Source organism: Protomyces lactucae-debilis, assembly GCF_002105105.1.
Source record: "Protomyces lactucae-debilis strain 12-1054 chromosome Unknown BCR37scaffold_26, whole genome shotgun sequence".
Lineage (NCBI taxonomy): Eukaryota > Fungi > Ascomycota > Taphrinomycetes > Taphrinales > Protomycetaceae > Protomyces > Protomyces lactucae-debilis.
The window spans coordinates 41,232-58,720 of NW_024468018.1; the positions used below are offsets into that span (position 1 = coordinate 41,232).

Below are 17,489 nucleotides of genomic sequence, written 5' to 3' on the forward strand. Positions count from 1 at the left end.
GCGTAGACCATCCAAAGGGAGCGGCACCAGACTGTTGACCGAGACCGTATGATTGTGCCGGTGCAGCAGCAGGTCTTGAGGTAGCCGCACTCCAATCTATACTGCTGTCTGTTGAAATGCTGTAGTTTGGTTTACTCGCTGCAGCCATAGTAGCTTGTCTGGTTCCTAGATTGCTGTTGTAGACGCCTGCCGCCGGTGGCGAGTGTCCAGATCTCGTGGCAGGCATGATGGCGGGATACGAGCCAAGGCCTGAAGACTTCACCATAGGCGCTGCTGGGGCATGCTGGACACTCGGTGTCGACCAGTCAAAGGAAGCTGGCATCGACTGCTGTGCTGACCGTTGAGGTGCCATGGACACATTCGCTGCAGGCCGAGCATTACCGGCAACGAGTGCTTCAAAAGAAACTTCCTCTACTGCTGCGCCGCCTGCAACCCATGCTTGATCTTGCGTGCTGCCTTGGGATGAGGGCAATCCCACAGGAGCCCCTGAATCCGTCAACTTCTTGACTTGTTCTTGCTCGACGCGTTCCGACAATAATTTGATGACTGACATGAATTGCTTGAATTGCGTTTGTGATAAGAGTGGACCAAGCGCCATGGACCAGAGCTGAGGCAGGATATCGAGTGCAATATTCTCATGATCAATGCGTGTCCCGCAAGACTTGCTCAGCTTTAATGCCGCCATACTGACATCGGGCTCCTTTGTCTTCATGGCCTTGATCAATGGCAGTAATTTCTTTGTGATGGTGTACTTGTCCAGGTTATGTTGAACCATTGCATTGAACGTCTCGAGAGCCGTAACCTTGGTACCCAGCATGGTGGTGTGTGAAAAGACCTCTGCCACTTTCGGAAAGAGGGTTGTCTTGACGGTGACGAGATCCAAGTCTTGCAAGATTTCAACAGATACTTTCAAGGCCTTCTCCTGTAGATATTGGACATCCCCAGCAAGGGCAGTGTAGACAATCGTCATGACATCTTCCTTGAGTTCGTATGCTGTAATCTTGGATTTGAGGAAAGGCACCTTATCAAGAAGGAAGCTCAGTGAGCCAGGCGATTCTGACAAGGTAAAGAGCTGTTTGAGACGAGGCAGCACTGCTTCAGAAAAGACTTTCGGCGTCATGCCCTCTCCAATCAGGAAGACGTTGGGCAGGATAAGTGGCAATAATGAGACGTCCTTGAACTGATCCATAATACCAGGCAGTATCTTTTTTGTCAAGACACGAGGCGGGAACTGAGGAATGATGCCTTGTAGGCCCTTCATGAAGCTCTGTCGCTCAGACGCCGTCTTTTCCGGGAATGCATCAAGGAAGCGAATCGACTTCATGAGGATGTTGTCAAAAAAGGGTGATGACTGGAAGGCATTGGCAGAGAGTCTGTTGCCTGGCCGTCTCGTCAGAAGCTGTGGTAGAATCTGCTTCAGGTACGGCGGTACACCTGAGAGTGCGTCGACACTCAGACGCTCTATCGCTTTGCGATACTGATGGATATTTTGATGACTTTGAATGATACTCTGCCGCTTGGTAGAGACAAGCGCACAGATGAGACAACCAAGCGAGAACATGTCGTTGAGCGGATCAATTTGGTCATCGAGGATGAACTCTGGCGCTGCATAGTCGAGGTTGCGTTGTACAGTCTTTGGTAGACGTGTGTCCTGCTCTGGCGGCTCATACGTCGCTGCTTCTTTTACTGCCACGGCAAAGCTGAAGCCACCCAGCTTCCAGTCACCCTTGGCATTGATGAAGACGGCATCAGGTACCAAGTTGCCGTGCACAATTCCAGCAACAGACTGTAGAAACTCCAAGCCAATCGTCAGCTGTAAGAGTCCCTTTTGGATCTCCACCTCATCCAAACGACTCGACTCACTCCCGCGATGCCGCCGTCCACTGCTGCCGAAACTCGCGTCATCGTCTTCATAGACCTGCATGCCAAGACAGCCAGAGACGCGTTCCGTGACAAAAAGGAGTGACCCGCGCGTCTCTTCAATAGGCTCTACCACTTCCAAGAGGGCAGGATGGCGTAATCTTGCAAGACATGCGACTTCAGCTTTCAATTGCTGCACGATGCGTTCTGTCGCTTGCCTGAGAGAAGAGCCGCCGCCAGAGGCTCGTGGTAGCGGTTGACTGAGCGAGCTCTTTGTAAACGTGAGGACACTGACGACTTGTCCTGTTGATTTGCGCGTCGCATCCTGGACCTGCCAGGCGCCCGCTTTGAATGTCGGTGCTTGCTCATCGATGATGTACTGCGACTTGATCCCAGAAGTGCCCGCGAGACCTGAGATGGCCTTGAGCATGATAGCTTCTGCAGCTTCTGTAGCAGAGCGAAAGGATAGCTGAAGCTCCTTGGCGGCCCTGCAGGCGCGCGCCCCGCCGTGGTTGTGATGTGTTGTCTTGGATGCAAGTCAGCCGCGTCTACATCTAGTGTCAAGGTATAGCTCATGGGATCACAACACAGGAAAGGGAGTCTTTGGTCAACGGGAGCTAGTATTATGTAGCTGCTATATAAGAGCCGTTGGAGATGTGAGACTCGGCGTAGAGGTGAACGAAAAGTGATGAGTGCCTCACCAGAACGCGTGGAGCTCTAGTCCTCAGCTGACACAAATTGATGTTGTCAATGAGGACATGTGATGGTGTAGATGAGAGTTGATGCTTCGTGAAAGGGTGTGTGAGATGCGACAAGGATGGAGCCATAACAAAAGCCCTGTCCAACGCTTTAAGCGGAGGCCTTGAGCGCAAACTTGCGCTGAGGGAAGTGGACGAGCTTCTTCCTCTGCTTCTCGGTGATCTTGGTCGCCTCGAACTTGGTGAGCTGACGACGGATGGCGCGGGTCTGCTTGACACGCAAGTCAAGGGGTGTCCTCTTGCCCTTGAACTGCTCGCGGACTGCTTGCCTCTGGTTGGCTGTGATGACGGTCAAGACACGAGCAATGTTCTTGCGCACGTCGTGGATCTTGGTGACCTTGCTGGATGCACCGCCTGCGATCTTCTGGACACGGAGGGAAGCAAGTTCTTGCTTGAGGTCCTCGAGCTGCTTCATCAGCTCTGCCTTGTTCTGCGACCTGAGTGTGTGCGCTGCGATCTTTGCTCCTGCCATTTGTGTATATGTGTCTTGTCGCCTTTGCTGCTTGCTTCCTGAGCTTGTTCTTGTGCCTGCTTGCTGGATGCTTTCCCTGCTTAGATGCTGCTTCCCTTCGCTGCTGCTGCTCGATTGTCGCTGGCGGCCAAATTTCGTGTTGACAGAAAAAGGCAGTCACAGAAAATACAGAAAATGGGGAAAGCCGCAGTCACAATCACGCAACAGATAAAGACAGCACAGATGGACAATATTACTCTTACAAACACAACACTGGCTTTGAATCCCCTCATTTGCACACAGGCACCAATAATCCTACTTCTTGGTCGATGACCGGGTCGAGCCAGCATATCCGCTCTGGCTCGGCGCAGGCGACGACGGCGGCCCAAAGCCAGCCGGTCCAGTCGCCACAAACGACGGCAGCAACAACGCAGCAGCCACAGAGCCAGAGGCAGCACGCTTGTGTTGATCCTTGTTGCCACCAAAGTACTTGGCCGTTTGCTTTCTCTTTGCATGGATACCCAGGTTGCCAATACGTCTGCTCGAACGGATATTGCGGATAAAGGCAAGTTCATCGCGGACTTGGTTGACGGCAGGGTTCCACTCTGCACGCTCCTCGTCTGAGATGTCAATCGGGCGGCGTTTGTCCCAGTTGAGGATGAAGGCAGGGATGAAGGGCCGAATGGCATCGTTGGGAATCAGACGAATGATGATGGCCACAGGAATCGAGATGAGACCCACAATAATGGAGATGGCCCAGTCTGTACCACTGATGCGCACAACGCTAAAGGCACGTCCACCCACAAAGATAATCATGATCTGACCACCAATCATAACAAGGTTGATGATCCAGTAGAACCAGTTGCGAGTGATACCTTCAAACACATTCAACTTGTTGTCCAGCCGCCTGTTATTGAGTTGGTTGAAGATTTGACACCAAACAAAGGCATTGAATACAACGGTCTGGTTGATTTGCTTGGCTTGGATAGCAGTCCGGTTCTCATCCCAACCAAAGATGCCCGTTCCGGCGTAGTATAGGATGAGGGTGATGGTGAGTTGGTAGATGGCCTGACCAATAATCATCTTCCACATATCAAACGTGATGAGGTTATCAGACTTCTTGGCAGGCTTGCGCTTCAGGATAGTATCGGTTGGGGGATCTGTTGCAAGAGCCAAAGCAGCGAGTGTGTCCATGATCAAATTAACCCAGAGCAGTTGCACAGCCGTCAGCACAGACGACGAGTCACTGCCGGAGACAACGGAGATGAAGGTGAGCAGCACAGCCGTAATGTTGACGGTGATTTGGAATTGCAAGAACTTCTTGACAGCATCATTGACTGCACGACCCCACGCCATTGCCTTGACAATCGAGGAAAAGTTATCGTCCATGAGAATAATGGCAGAAGCCTCCTTGGCTACTTCCGTACCGGCAATACCCATGGAGAAACCAACATCAGCCATCTTGAGGGCAGGACCATCGTTTGTGCCATCACCCGTCACGGCAACCGTCTCACCAAGCTGCTTGAGTCGACGCACAAGAATCTGCTTATCCTCTGGAGACGAGCGCGCAAGCACCTGCAACCTGGGAATGATGTGATCCATTTCCGTATGACCGAGACGCCTGAATTGAGGACCTTCCATGATGATCCCACCAGCTGCTTCATTGTAAATGCCGCATTCAGTGGCAATCGCGCGCGCAGTGATGAGATTGTCGCCCGTCACCATACGCACCACGACACCAGCGCCTTGGCAATCAAGCACAGCCTGCTTGACACCAGGTCGCAAGGGGTCCTGAATACCAACAATACCAATGAGTGTGAAACCAGTGAAGAGGTCATCCAAATTGAGGGAGCCGTCGCTTGAAGGGCGAAGACCTGCAGGTGGCCACTGTGCGAAATCCTTGTATCCCAGACCAATTGTACGCAAAGACTCGTTGGCATATCGGCTGATTGTGCCTTCGAGCTTCTCGCGATCATCAGACTGCAGTGGTTGAGTGATGATCTTGCTGTCGTCAATAAAGGGATCTTGAATGACGTCTGAACAGTATCGAAGGATGATTTCCGAGGCACCTTTCAAGTAGAGACGGAAGGAACCATCGTCAAGCTTGCTCACAGCGCCCATGCACTTCTTCTCAGAGCTAAAGGGAATCAAATGGACGGTCGGATGGTTGGCGCGAACAGTAGACACGGGCTCCATGCCGAGATGCAGTTTTGCAAATTCAAGCAAAGCCGTTTCCGTTTTGGATCCAACGAACCCTTGCTTGCCGTGTTCATCCACACCTTCAAAGGCAGTCGAGTTGATGGCGATACCCTTGAGCAAGACATCCTTCACCGCAGCACCGAGCTTTGTGGCGAATTTGGTAATAGGCATTGAATTGCCACCCAAATGACGCGCAACATCGCGCTCTGCTTGGATAGCGAGTTGTGCGTCCGCCTCTGCCTTTTCCCCAGCCAACAAGTCGCCCGTGGGTTCAGGCGCATCATCCACAGAGTGTGTGAAACTGTGATTGAGCGAAAGTGTACCAGCCACCACCGTCATGCTGTTTTGCGTGAGGGTGCCCGTCTTGTCGGAACAAATGGTGGTGGCATTGCCCATGGTTTCGCAAGACTTGAGGATACGAACGAGGTTGTTGTCCTTCAGCATGCGCGTAGTGGCAAAGGCAAGTGCAAGGGTAACAGCGAGTGGCAGACCTTCTGGGATGGCAACGACAATGACGGTAACGGCAATGATGAAGAGGTCCAGGAATTCCTGTCCCTTTTGCGAGGGTGTACCGTTGTTGCTGCGAAGACGAACGAGGTATTCGATAAAGGACACAACAAACAGGAGCAGTGCAGCAGCACCACCGAGCTTGGCAATGGTTGTGGCCACGACGTTGAGTTTCTGCTGGAGCGGTGTGTCTTCAGTCTCGGTTTGCAGGGCCATCATTGTTTTACCATTGAAGGAGTGGATACCCACGGATGTGACGAGAAAAGTACCGACACCTTCACTGACTTTTGCACCAGAGAGCATGAATGGGTCGGCCTTCTTGGAGAAGGCTTCACCAGCATCCGTGCTGTCGAGCGCCTCTTGTCCAGGAATTTTCTTGAGCGTATCGGATTCGCCTGTTGCTGCAGATTCATCGCACTTGACGTTGTGACCAGCAATCAAGACTCCATCGACGGGCAAGACATCTCCTGGCTCGAATTGCATGACATCGCCAACAACAACGTCGTACACAGAAATGCGGACAATTTTTCCAGATCGAATGACGGTGACTTTGCGGTCTTCTTTCTGTTTTGTTAGTGCATGTCAAGCTTTAAATAGAACGTACCTTTTTGTTGAGCTTGACGAATTGGCGTTCCTTTTGGTAATCGTTGGCTGAGCCGACAATAGTGACAATGGCAATAGCCACAACAATAGCAACACCTTCCACCCAGTCGAGCTGCGGGATCTCATTTCCCTGAGCGTCCCTGTCGGGTTCTTCACCAAAAGTCTCGTAAAGACCCAAAGCAAGTGAAATAACGGCGGCAATGGACAGCAAAATCAGGACTTTGTCCTGCAGCGCGATCCACATGAGCTGGAAGATGTTTTTCGTTTTGCGAGCAGGGAGGGTGTTGGTGCTGTAGATGCGCTTGCGGTCTTCCATCTTGTTCTCGTCGACCTTCATGGTACTGCGTGTTGTCAATGTCTTTTTAATGCCAAGGGTTGGTTTCTTGGTGATGCCCGGTGTGGGCGCGCCTGTTGTAACGGGCATCTTGAGCATCTCCTTGCTTGGCGATTCACCAGCAGCGAGCGCGTCCTGCAGGGTCACAGGCACAGGAATGGTTGTTTCGTCCCAAGACAATCCCATCTGGACATCTGACTGTAGGCCCTTGACGAGGCCAGCCATGCCGCCCATCTGCCGCAGGACTTCCAGGTTCTTCGGATCCATGAGCGCTTGTAGTTGCGTATTGGTGAAGGCAAAAGGTCCCGTCTCATCACCATCGCGCTGGTGCATAATCTCGCGCGCTGCTTCAAGGACTGTCTCGCGATCTTCACCGCGCGCACCGGTATCATCCCAGGGCAAGGTACTCTCTGCACTAGAGACACTACCGGATCGTCCTGTAGGTTTACCGGGAACGGCGAGTAGGTTGTTGTTGTTGCCATCGCCTGATGTGTTGCCTGCAGCGGTGGAGGTCATTTCACTGGCCTGGCTGCGCGGGACGAGGTCTATGCCTTGGCTATTGTGCTGGGCGCCTTGCTCCAGGTTGCTTGTGTCGATTTTGATGTCGACCATGGCCGCTGATGCTGGCGTGCGGGGGATGAGGATGTTATTGTTTGAGAGAGAGATAGATAGAGAGAGAAAGAGAAGGAGTGAGTAGATGGGAGGGAGGGAGAGGGAAGGGCGGCGATGAAGTAGTGCCTGTGTCGTATGTACGCTGCGTTGCTCACCTGCTGTCACTGCCTGCTGCTGCCTGCCTGCTCTCTCTTGAGTCTTGTTGATGCTTCCGTTGCGCAGTTCACTCAGAGGCTGTGCATACACGTGTGGAAGGAATACGGTGTCAGTTGCTATGGCGGGCATATACAGAATACAGAATACAGCACAGCAGATGAGCCCCATCAGCATCGTCCAGCAGAGTCTAAATCGAGTACTCTAGCTACATACTGCACACAGTCAGCGGCTAATAGATGACCGCATCTGCCCTTCTGCACGGCCACACCAGCCACGATCCTTGGCAGCTCAGCCACATACAGTTCAGATGGGACAGCATGAAAGAGCACCCATAGAATAGTGAATAGTATAGATGGACTCATGCTAGATACGCACCAACACGACCCAGCTCAATCACATAACTCTCCAACAAGCCAGATGCCTGCATGGGTCCAGTCAGCTGCTCAGACACCAGCACCGCCAAGGCCATCGCCGCATCCATGTCCCTCGCTTCCTGTGCGCAGTACACGCCATGCAACTTGAGCACCACTTGCGGCAGGTACAACGTCCTCAGCTGACTCATCTCTGCGAACAATTCTGTTGTTAGCAAGCCAAAAGACTCAGATGATAAAAACATACCCTGACTCGGATCCACACTGAGTTGTGCAGGATCACACCAATTGCCTTCCAAGATCTCCCGCAGCAGCAACACACATTCTTGACGCTGTCGTGCCACCTCTGCAGACCACTGCCGCTGTCCAACAGGATCACGCCGACCACCTGCTTCAACGGGTCGATTGCGAATCAGCTGTTTCCACTGTTCATAGCGTGCAAGACCACGACACAAGTTGCAATAACCGACATACTCAAGCGCACTCCGCATCTTGACCTCTTCATCGACTGGTGGCGCATCACTTGAATCCTCCATGAGTTCTGCAGCAACGAGTGTTGAATCTGGCAATCGCTGTTCTAGTAACCTCGCAGCACTGACGTGTCCTGCCAACAGCAATTTTCGAAAGAGGGCAGCACCGAGCGTCATGCACTCTGTTTGTAGACGTGTATCCATCGGTAGCCATTCCAGCGCACGCACACACCGCTCATCCTCAGTCGAGACAGGATCCAGGATGTGTCCAGTTTGAGTGGACGACGGCAGAGCAGCAGGCAAGGATGTTTCAAACACCAGCTCAACCGTGCGCAAGAGCAATTGCCGTACATCCAGACCATGCTTCTCTGCATTCAGTAATTGTTGCCTGCGCGCTTCATCGTCTTCAATACGGGTGAGGTAGCGGGCTGTTGCTTCGATGCCTATTGCAGCCGGTAGCTGTGCGGCATACAAGGCAACCGCCGCTTGAGCATCGGCACTCGCAAGGAGCTCGGCATACGCCTGTAGTACAGCATCTGCAGGTTCCTGTGGTATAGCCACATCCATCTGCCGCAAGGCCAGTATGAGATGCGCCACAAAGCGAATGACATACGGTACAGATGCAACGGATGCTTTGCCACCTTGTTGCATTTGCTTGAGTTGCTGGTGGATATCCTCGAGTAGCTCAGGAATCTGGTTCGTCACAAGACGCGCTTGAATCACGCGCATCGGGTGCATAGCTTGGTGTGCGACGACGGGCTCCTGTGACCGAACGAGCGCCTCAAAGATATTTCCCGGCAGGAGGTGTTCAGACGTAGAGATTTGAAAGGATCCCTCGAACTGTGCGCGACCCAGTGAGCGGAGGTGTGCCTCGACTTTACACTGCGTCAGGGCATTGTAGTGCGCCCAGAGTGCATCGTCCCATGTATTGCAGACTGGCAAGACACTCGCCAAATCGCCACACAGCGCACCATACAACGCACGTTCATACTCATTGAAGCCGGGTTGTTGAGAGAGTGCAAAACACATGCGTCGCCAGAGTGCTTTATTCGGGTTGCCCTCGGTTTCCGTAACGAGGTCGAGGCTGTCGATGGCTGCATCGCGGTACTCTACACCGCCTTGCATACTCGCTACACGCCAGGCATTGCCTGAATCTCTGCATAGTTCTGCAGCTTCCTCAAACTCACCTGCCCGAACGAGATAGAAGAGTTGTCGCAGCAGGCGTCTCTCAAACGCATCATCCTCGGGCGCTAGTTTTTTGCCTTGCCGATATGGCGCATCGGGATCTAGTTCGGTGACGGTGCCATCATCCTGTGAGAGTTTCCCCATGCGCTTGCGATTGAGGAGGTGTTCTTTTGTGTAAAACCAGCGATTACCACGCACTTGAAACTCTGTCGCAGCCGTACTCCCATCTCTCAGCCAGTCCAAGACGATGCGTTGCTCAGAAGCAGTATGGTCGTTGTTGTAGTAAAGCAGCTCGAGTGCATGGTTCGAGACATACGGATGGGGTGCCTCGAGCCACTCAATCTCGCGCGTGCGTTCTAGGTACAAGCGTTGTACGAGATCCCACGTCCGGCACTCCAGTTCCCATTGTTCTCGTAAGTGCGTGGTGTTTGTATCTGCACCGTCTTGCTCAAGCTCAGCGAGCTCATCCAGCTTATCCTGGCCAATGGAGTAGTAACGCGCCAATAAACCGCGTTCTCCAAAGAGTTGCCCGCCGGCATGGCGTTCGAGGATATCTGCAAAGTAGAGCATCTCACTACCGAGCTCATACACGGTCTGTCCCGCTGCAACGACGCGTACGGGTGGTGTATCTTCCTGCATGCTGTCGTCGGCTTCTTGACGGGCTGCCTGGGTGTCGGACGCAGCCTCTTGCTCATGAGTGAGGACCTCTCTGAGCTTCGATGGCCGCATACTGAATCCTCCTGCTGCGATCATGCCTCCTGCTAGCTCCTATCACAGTATCACTCACTGAGTCACTGTAGCCGCTGGTGAGTAGACTAAAAGTAGTGGACTTGTTCTTGTCTGCACGTGTGAGCGTTCAACATCAACTCTCATCATCGACTACAAGTTAGTCTACAACTTACTACAGACAGAAGCTAGAGCTAGAGAAGGGTGTAGATTGAGTAGAAAGAGATGTCAAAGCTAGGATACCAGCTGGTCGCTGTACCACCGCCTGCAGAGAACACACCGCCCGATGCAGCGTATGCGGTTATACAAGCGGTTGTGACGCAGGACATGGCAGATATCAGTCGCTTCCCTATTCCTGACCTCAAGGTATCTTGCCAAGTACACAGACTTCTTGCTAATACACTGAGATTGGCACACTGGACGCGCTGGTATCTAATGCAGAGGATTTGGCGCGCCTGGATACAACATGCGAAGGCTATGTCTACAAAGTCGCCGATATCCTCAAGCAGATCCTACAAGGCGATCGTCGCAAAATGGCTGAACAAGAGGTAGTGGGTGATAGAGCAGCGGAAGAGTATCTTGCAGGCTTTCAATGGAATACAAGCAAGTACCGCAGTGATCGGAGCATTGCCGAACTCATGCAGATGCTGGCAAAGGATGCAGCAGCCTCAGAGCAAGATGTACGGACGAAATTCAGCGAGTACAATGCCGTCAAGTCACAACTCACGCAATTCACGCGCAGACAAACAGGTAACTTGTCAACGCGCGCTCTCGCTGATATTGTGCGCAAGGAGCATGTCTTGGTGGGGAGCGACTACCTCGTCACGTTATTCTTTGCCATTCCGAAAAACAACCAAAAGGACTGGGAAAAGGCGTATGAGACCTTGACGCCCATGGTCGTTCCGCGTTCTTCGCAAAAGATTTCGCAGGATGAGGAATTTGCGTTGTACAATGTCGTTGTGTTTAAGAAGCATGCACAAGAGTTTGCACACAAAGCACGCGAACTCAAGTTCATCCCGCGCGACTTCACCTATGATAAGGAGGAACAAGCGCGGTCGAGGGAAGATCTGGCAGAGGCAAAAGTCAAGGAACGCAAACTATGGGGTGATGTGCTACGACTTGCGCGTGCTGCATTCGGGGATACATTCATGGCGTGGGTGCATCTCAAAGCGCTGCGTGTCTATGTCGAGTCTGTGTTGCGTTATGGTCTGCCTGCGCGCTTCTGCTGTGTGCTTGTTCGGCCATTCAAAAAGCAAGACAAGGCGGTGATGAAGGCCTTGGATGACAAGTATGCTTACCTGCAACCGACAAACCTGCAAAAGAAGAAGCAAAAGAAGGAAAAAGGCGACAAGACGCGTGGTGGACAAGAGGGATTGGAGGAGAGCGTCAATGCAGTGGAGGGCAGTTTGGGCTTGGAGGGTGAGTACCGGCCGTTTGTTGTGTTCCCCATCAACTGGACACCCACGGAGGAATAGAAGGGTTTATGCTTTTGCTAAAATCAACTCGTACAATGTCCAGGTAAAGGCACTACTCACACTCTTCCGTGCAATACGAAGTCCCACACCATCCAAGAAGCAACGCACCCCATCTTCACGAGCAAGCCGCCTGGCTGCTTTCCAAAATGAGGGATACTTGGCTGGCTCGAGCTGTGCGCGTGTTCGAACCACATCGAAGGGGTTGGTGAGGAGGGTCGCTGCAAAGCCTGCTACCAAACCACTCGCAAAATTAACCATCCATGCGCCCTCTACCTGGCTGTTTGGTTTGCCAGCGAGGGCGGTGAGTCGCTTCTTGCTCCATTCATAGATCGATACATATAATCCTGCATGCGGTGCATCACGCAACGCCGTCGCTGCTGAACCATAAAAGAAGCCACGAAAGCCATTCTCTTTTGCAATGGCACCTGCAGCCTGTCGAATGGAGTGATAGCGATACAGACTACTCTCAAACCGTACCTTGATCACAGTCACTGGCATCATGATGATACCCACGGATGCACGGGCAAATGCTCCCGTGAGCAAGTTTGCCTGTGAGGAGAGATGGCCTTGCGAAGAGCGTGGTAGGCGACTACGCATCTCATTCAGCGTGAAGAAATATAAGCCCGAGCCAACGCTCGATCGCAAGACACTGGGTAACGTCCCGCGCCAAAGATTTTGCAAGCCATGCAGCGGGGTTCTTTGTAGCGGAGTATGAGAGCCGGCAAGGGTGCCGCGCAGGACACTGAGTAGTGATCCGTGACTTCCCTGCTGAACGCGCGTTTTCAAGACATCAAACGGTTGGAGCAGTGCAGCACTAATCAAGCCGCCCGCTGACCCTGCCAGTAAATGGACGGGTCCACCCCGTTTTTTCGGGGCGATAGGGGTCTCCGATGCGAGGGGCAGTGGGAGCGGCAGTGTTGAGTCGAGGCCGTTGTTGTGCGAATGGGCTGCATCATGCATCAAGCGTCCATGCGGCGTATGTGGTGGTGAAGACGGATGAGGTCAGCAAATTTTGAGATTCAGGAACAGAAGAGAGGATAAGTCATGGGAAGAGCTACAACAGAAAGGAAGATGATGCTAGTAACGAGGAGCACTCGGTGCCAATCGCTCATCATGTACCTGGATGTCCGGGATGACAACAGGCTCAGAGACAGCATACACAGGCAACGGTCCAGCCGTCGATGAAGACGCCTGCGAATCACTGCTCCCGCGACGTGCTACTGCTGGTGCTTCCTTACTCCTCGCTTCCTCACTCACGGAGCTCATTGCACTGCGTCTCTTTCGCTCCCAAAACGCCTTGTAGCTCATCAATGCATCCTTTTCTTCCTTGTTGGGAAGCAGCACTGCTGGATGCGTGCCTGTCTGCTGATTTGGTGTGGATGCCATCAAGGCAGTGTAGCGTCTATAGAGCAAGACAAGCGCAGCGATGCATGAGAGCAAGATGACCAGCAAGACGCACGATACAACTGCGAAGATCGTCACGAGTTTGTCGTGCTGCTGTGTGGTTGTCTGTGCTTCACCTTGTGCACCGAGTCCAGCAGAATCGAGACGTTCAGGCGTTGTGTGTGTAGCGACAGCAGGACCTTGCGTGGGCAGCGCACTTGTCTCTGAGAGTGCGAGGGCGACGTGTGCACTAGCAGGCGTAGCACTTGTCTGAGAGGCGTCTGTGGTTGTGGAAGCAAGCTGGGCGAGGATGGCATCTTGGTAGAGTTTCTGGATGTCTGAGAGGAAGAGCTGGCGGCGTTTGTGTGTGTGGACCTGCTGCTGCGTGTGCGGTTGTGGTGCAGCGAGGGCGAGGAGAGCAAGTGCAGCGAAGGATGTGAGTAGCAAAGGCAGATGCATATTGATGATAGACAGACAGAGAGTGTGTGGTTGATGAAGAGAGAGAGAGAGGATGGGAGCTGGTTCAAGAGAGAGTGTGTGTGTGTGTGTCTGTGTGCAAGTCTGTGCAGTGTATGAGGTGTGCCAGTCTGTGCACTGTCTGGAGGGGAGCGAGTCTGTGCAAGGATGTGCAAGGGATACGGTGTCAGTGCAGAGAAGCGAAGACTGTTCTGCTCTGACTGTGCAGTGTCCTGCTGTGTCCTGCTCTGACTGCACAGTGTCCTGCTTTATCCTGCTGGTCTTTGGGTATGGCATGGCTCGTTGTTGCTGCCCCAGTCCAGAGCAGGGACAGAGCAATACAGGGAGAATCAGCACTCTCTCTTTCATAGCTAGTACTCAGCAGCACTCTCTGCTCATCTATACATCTACTGCCCAGACACTCTCATCTGTAGACTGTAGCTATCTACAACAGACACGTGCTGATATTTCGCGTTCCTGCTTACCTAAGCAACTATATCCTCGTAAATAGAAGCAGTCCTAGAGAGTAGCTCATCAGTGCTCCCTCCTCTTCGACAGACACTCCCTCCCGTCCCTATCTATGCCGTGTATGCTGCTGATAGTTCCCTGATTTTGTGTCAATCTGTTGCAGTCCCGAGTTGACAACAACAGCAGAGACACTCACCAACTGCTACTACAGACTAGAGACTACTCCAGCTACCAATCCATCAACCAGCAATGAGAGAAATCGTTCATCTACAGACAGGACGTATGCTCCCCTATCTATTCTGACCTAGTCACGTACTAACATCCACTAGAATGCGGTAACCAGGTATGCCAACACGCAGATGCCCCTCCATTGCATCCTTCTACACACCCAGCAGACTTCTGACAAACCCAATTTAGATCGGAGGTGCCTTCTGGTCCACCATCTCAGGTAATACCACGTCTTGACGCGTCCATTGCTCAGCCAACCCCCGTGCAACGCGCGTCTCGACCAAAACAGAGCAACACGCTAACCCTCCATCTAGGCGAGCACGGTCTCGATGGCAATGGTGTCTACTGCGGTGACTCTGACATCCAGCTCGAGCGCATGAATGTCTACTTCAACGAAGTATATCTTAATTGTGTTGCAATAGAATTACTAACACAAAAACAGACCTCCTCCAACAAGCATGTTCCGCGTGCCGTGTTGATTGATCTCGAGCCCGGTACCATGGACGCCGTTCGTGCTGGACCATTTGGCAACCTCTTCCGACCAGGTCCGCCAAATTCGCTTTTACTAATTTCCACTAACCTCCAGACAACTTTGTCTTTGGTCAGAGCGGCGCCGGCAACAACTGGGCAAAAGGACACTACACAGAAGGTGCCGAGCTCGTTGACTCTGTGCTCGATGTCGTGCGTCGTGAAGCCGAGGGCTGCGACTGCCTGCAAGGTTTCCAAATCACACACTCACTCGGTGGTGGTACGGGTGCCGGTATGGGAACCCTTCTCATCTCCAAGATTCGTGAAGAGTACCCAGACCGTATGATGGCCACTTTCTCCGTGGTGCCCTCTCCCAAGGTCTCCGACACGGTGGTGGAACCTTACAATGCCACCTTGTCCATCCACCAGCTCGTGGAGAACTCGGACCAGACTTTTTGCATTGACAATGAGGCATTGTATGATATCTGCATGCGCACACTCAAGCTCTCCAACCCAGCCTACGGCGACCTCAACCACCTCGTCTCCTCTGTCATGTCAGGCATCACCACGTGTCTGCGTTTCCCAGGCCAGCTCAACTCGGACTTGCGCAAGCTCGCCGTGAACATGGTGCCCTTCCCGCGTCTGCACTTTTTCATGGTGGGTTTCGCACCGTTGACGTCGCGTGGTTCGCACTCCTTCAGGCACTTGTCGGTGCCTGAACTGACGCAGCAAATGTTTGACCCGAAGAACATGATGGCTGCATCGGATCCACGTCACGGACGTTACTTGACCGTTGCTACGTACTTCCGTGGTGCCGTGAGTATGAAGGAGGTGGAGGAACAGATGCGTTCCGTGCAAATCAAGAATTCCGCCTACTTTGTTGAGTGGATCCCCAATAATGTCCAAACTGCTTTGTGTTCTGTGCCACCACAGGGACTCAAGATGTCGTCGACATTCATTGGTAACTCGACATCGATTCAGGAGCTCTTCAAGCGTGTGGGTGATCAGTTCTCCGCCATGTTTAGGCGAAAGGCCTTTTTGCACTGGTACACGGGTGAAGGTATGGATGAGATGGAATTCACAGAGGCAGAATCCAACATGAACGATCTCGTGAGCGAGTACATGCAGTACCAGGAAGCGAGCGCTGATGACCTCGAGGAGGAGGAGGCGTACGAGGAGGAAGCTTAAGATTGGCTTTGTTGCAACGTACCTTTAGTCTCTTTTGCCTGCAGTAGACCCCAAATTTGCCATTGCTTTGAATGCTTCCGTCGCACAGTTTCGTGTCGTGATTTCGTGAATTGTCTTGGCTGAAGACTGCGCAAAAAGGCCAAGACGGACAACGCCAGGGATACAGCTTGCTCTACTTCTTTGACCCGTCATGAACGCTCCGTTTCTCCTCGGATATCGCGGCAGCTTAGAACTTATTACTTATTACTTATCAGCTACAGATTACAGTATGGCAGTGGCGTCCATGCCGACTAGATCTGCTATACGTTGACAGCTGCCTTGACCTGTCAGTGGCTGTCACATCTGTATCTATCCCATCCTGGCTCAGTTGTTGGAGAACTCTTGTCTCGGCACGGCTAGCCCATGACCACATGCAGCGGCAACACGTCTACGGCGTCGGTCTGAGTCGTTTGACACATGATTCAATCGATCGCACACAGACATTGCCCTCGCTTCGCCTGCCAAGACGATTCAGCCTAAGAGTACGAGCGACGCCTCTGCAATGTCTTCATGCATAGGGTACGGCGCGGTAAGTGTGGACTGCCAAGCTCATCTCGCCCGATTTAGTGGCTCCAACACTACCTTGTCCGTCATTGGAAATAAGCTTTGCCAAGTATTATGGCCGTTGCAACGGGCTGCTCTCGATCTATTCAACAAGTACTTAAGGTCGCAAGGTCGCTCACCATCAATCGGCCTACACGAGAAGATGACTGCACTCGCACCATCCGCTATGCCTACCGCACCCGCCTGCCCACCAGCACCGCTTGCAAACATGCCCGGCGCACCAGGTCTCGACAAGATCCGTGGTCCCGCCCAACGAGACCCACCCACAGACCGCAACACGCGCGGTCCAAAGCCATCGCACACGGCACTTGACTTTGCAAAATGTCTGTCCTTCACACCTGCTGCTCCATCTGGCGTGCGTCCGGGTCCCTTGCACAGTGGTGGTCGACCACCGCGACCCTCTGGTCGCGCTCCCTCTGCTGATGCGCCACCACGACCGACAGGTCTTGTTGCACCTGTCGGTCCTGCCGATGCACCCCTTATTAAGCGTCAGGCTCCATCTGCTGTTGCACCGCCTGCTATGGGTGGACCTGCAGCAGGTAGCGGGTTGCCTGTTCCTGCTGGTGTGATGACAGGTATGATGCCCAGGCCATCTGGTACACGCATGCCTGCACCAGCTCGCGCTTCCGGTTCAGTGATGCGGCCACCTGCCGCTGCTGGTTCAATGAAGCCACGACCAGCTATGCCACAGGGTAGTGCTCGTGCTTCTCGCATGTCTGGATCAGCGAGCCGTGCAGGTGCTGGTCAAGCCACTACGTTGAACCCTGCTACAGGCACTGCTGCTGCTGCTGCTTCATCATCGCGCGCAACAGTGATTGCCTCTGCTTCTGGCGCAAACAGTGTGTCACTCAAGAAAGTCCTTGGTGGTATTGCTGCCATTGCTGCTGCTGCAGTCTTGCTCATCTAGAATATATATCTTCTTAGGCTATCACCGAAGTAACTTGTCTTTGCCAGTCATGCGATCATACAATGCATTCATCGTAGCAAC

General features: G+C 52.9%; 10 protein-coding genes across 10 annotated transcripts; 3 read left to right on the forward strand and 7 right to left on the reverse strand.

Moving 5' to 3' along the window:
* Positions 1-487: 487 nt before the first annotated feature.
* On the reverse strand, positions 488-2,290 carry BCR37DRAFT_352084 (kinase-like domain-containing protein; the record flags this gene model as incomplete). The annotated part of the gene is made up of 1 exon (XM_040868101.1): positions 488-2,290. A coding segment is annotated over one exon (1,803 nt), but the record flags the coding sequence as incomplete, so codon positions are not given.
* A 419-nt stretch (positions 2,291-2,709) lies between these two features.
* On the reverse strand, positions 2,710-3,090 carry BCR37DRAFT_395516 (putative 60S ribosomal protein L35; the record flags this gene model as incomplete). Its single annotated transcript, XM_040871636.1, has 1 exon — positions 2,710-3,090. The coding sequence occupies one exon, from the start codon at positions 3,088-3,090 to the stop codon at positions 2,710-2,712; it is 381 nt and encodes a 126-aa protein (XP_040722288.1).
* A 250-nt stretch (positions 3,091-3,340) lies between these two features.
* Positions 3,341-6,518, reverse strand: BCR37DRAFT_384043 (uncharacterized protein). The gene is made up of 2 exons (XM_040870153.1): positions 6,380-6,518; positions 3,341-6,339 (listed from the first exon to the last, which is right to left on the reverse strand). The coding sequence occupies exon 2, from the start codon at positions 6,256-6,258 to the stop codon at positions 3,385-3,387; it is 2,874 nt and encodes a 957-aa protein (XP_040722289.1). The 5' UTR covers positions 6,259-6,339; positions 6,380-6,518; the 3' UTR covers positions 3,341-3,384.
* On the reverse strand, positions 6,202-7,532 carry BCR37DRAFT_384044 (uncharacterized protein). Its single transcript, XM_040870154.1, has one exon. The coding sequence runs from the start codon at positions 7,322-7,324 to the stop codon at positions 6,365-6,367; it is 960 nt and encodes a 319-aa protein (XP_040722290.1). The 5' UTR covers positions 7,325-7,532; the 3' UTR covers positions 6,202-6,364.
* Positions 7,533-7,641: 109 nt separating this feature from the next.
* On the reverse strand, positions 7,642-10,353 carry BCR37DRAFT_372065 (nuclear pore protein 84/107). Its single transcript, XM_040868355.1, has 2 exons — positions 8,099-10,353; positions 7,642-8,056 (listed from the first exon to the last, which is right to left on the reverse strand). The coding sequence occupies exons 1-2, from the start codon at positions 10,257-10,259 to the stop codon at positions 7,839-7,841; spliced, it is 2,379 nt and encodes a 792-aa protein (XP_040722291.1). The 5' UTR covers positions 10,260-10,353; the 3' UTR covers positions 7,642-7,838.
* A 104-nt stretch (positions 10,354-10,457) lies between these two features.
* Positions 10,458-11,707, forward strand: BCR37DRAFT_403754 (ATPase V1 complex subunit C; the record flags this gene model as incomplete). The annotated part of the gene is made up of 2 exons (XM_040872029.1): positions 10,458-10,598; positions 10,640-11,707. 2 exons carry the CDS (start codon positions 10,458-10,460, stop codon positions 11,705-11,707), a joined length of 1,209 nt encoding a protein of 402 aa, XP_040722292.1.
* Positions 11,708-11,713: 6 nt separating this feature from the next.
* On the reverse strand, positions 11,714-12,667 carry BCR37DRAFT_352156 (solute carrier family 25 member 38; the record flags this gene model as incomplete). The annotated part of the gene is made up of 1 exon (XM_040868109.1): positions 11,714-12,667. One exon carries the CDS (start codon positions 12,665-12,667, stop codon positions 11,714-11,716), a length of 954 nt encoding a protein of 317 aa, XP_040722293.1.
* Positions 12,668-12,716: 49 nt separating this feature from the next.
* BCR37DRAFT_174152 (uncharacterized protein) lies at positions 12,717-14,187 on the reverse strand. Its single transcript, XM_040866275.1, has one exon. The coding sequence runs from the start codon at positions 13,913-13,915 to the stop codon at positions 12,785-12,787; it is 1,131 nt and encodes a 376-aa protein (XP_040722294.1). The 5' UTR covers positions 13,916-14,187; the 3' UTR covers positions 12,717-12,784.
* Position 14,188: 1 nt separating this feature from the next.
* Positions 14,189-15,971, forward strand: BCR37DRAFT_384048 (beta tubulin). Its single transcript, XM_040870155.1, has 6 exons — positions 14,189-14,294; positions 14,344-14,357; positions 14,432-14,462; positions 14,557-14,639; positions 14,685-14,787; positions 14,829-15,971. The coding sequence occupies exons 1-6, from the start codon at positions 14,264-14,266 to the stop codon at positions 15,896-15,898; spliced, it is 1,332 nt and encodes a 443-aa protein (XP_040722295.1). The 5' UTR covers positions 14,189-14,263; the 3' UTR covers positions 15,899-15,971.
* A 468-nt stretch (positions 15,972-16,439) lies between these two features.
* Positions 16,440-17,408, forward strand: BCR37DRAFT_389655 (uncharacterized protein; the record flags this gene model as incomplete). The annotated part of the gene is made up of 1 exon (XM_040870759.1): positions 16,440-17,408. The coding sequence occupies one exon, from the start codon at positions 16,440-16,442 to the stop codon at positions 17,406-17,408; it is 969 nt and encodes a 322-aa protein (XP_040722296.1).
* Between the last annotated feature and the right edge of the window lie 81 nt (positions 17,409-17,489).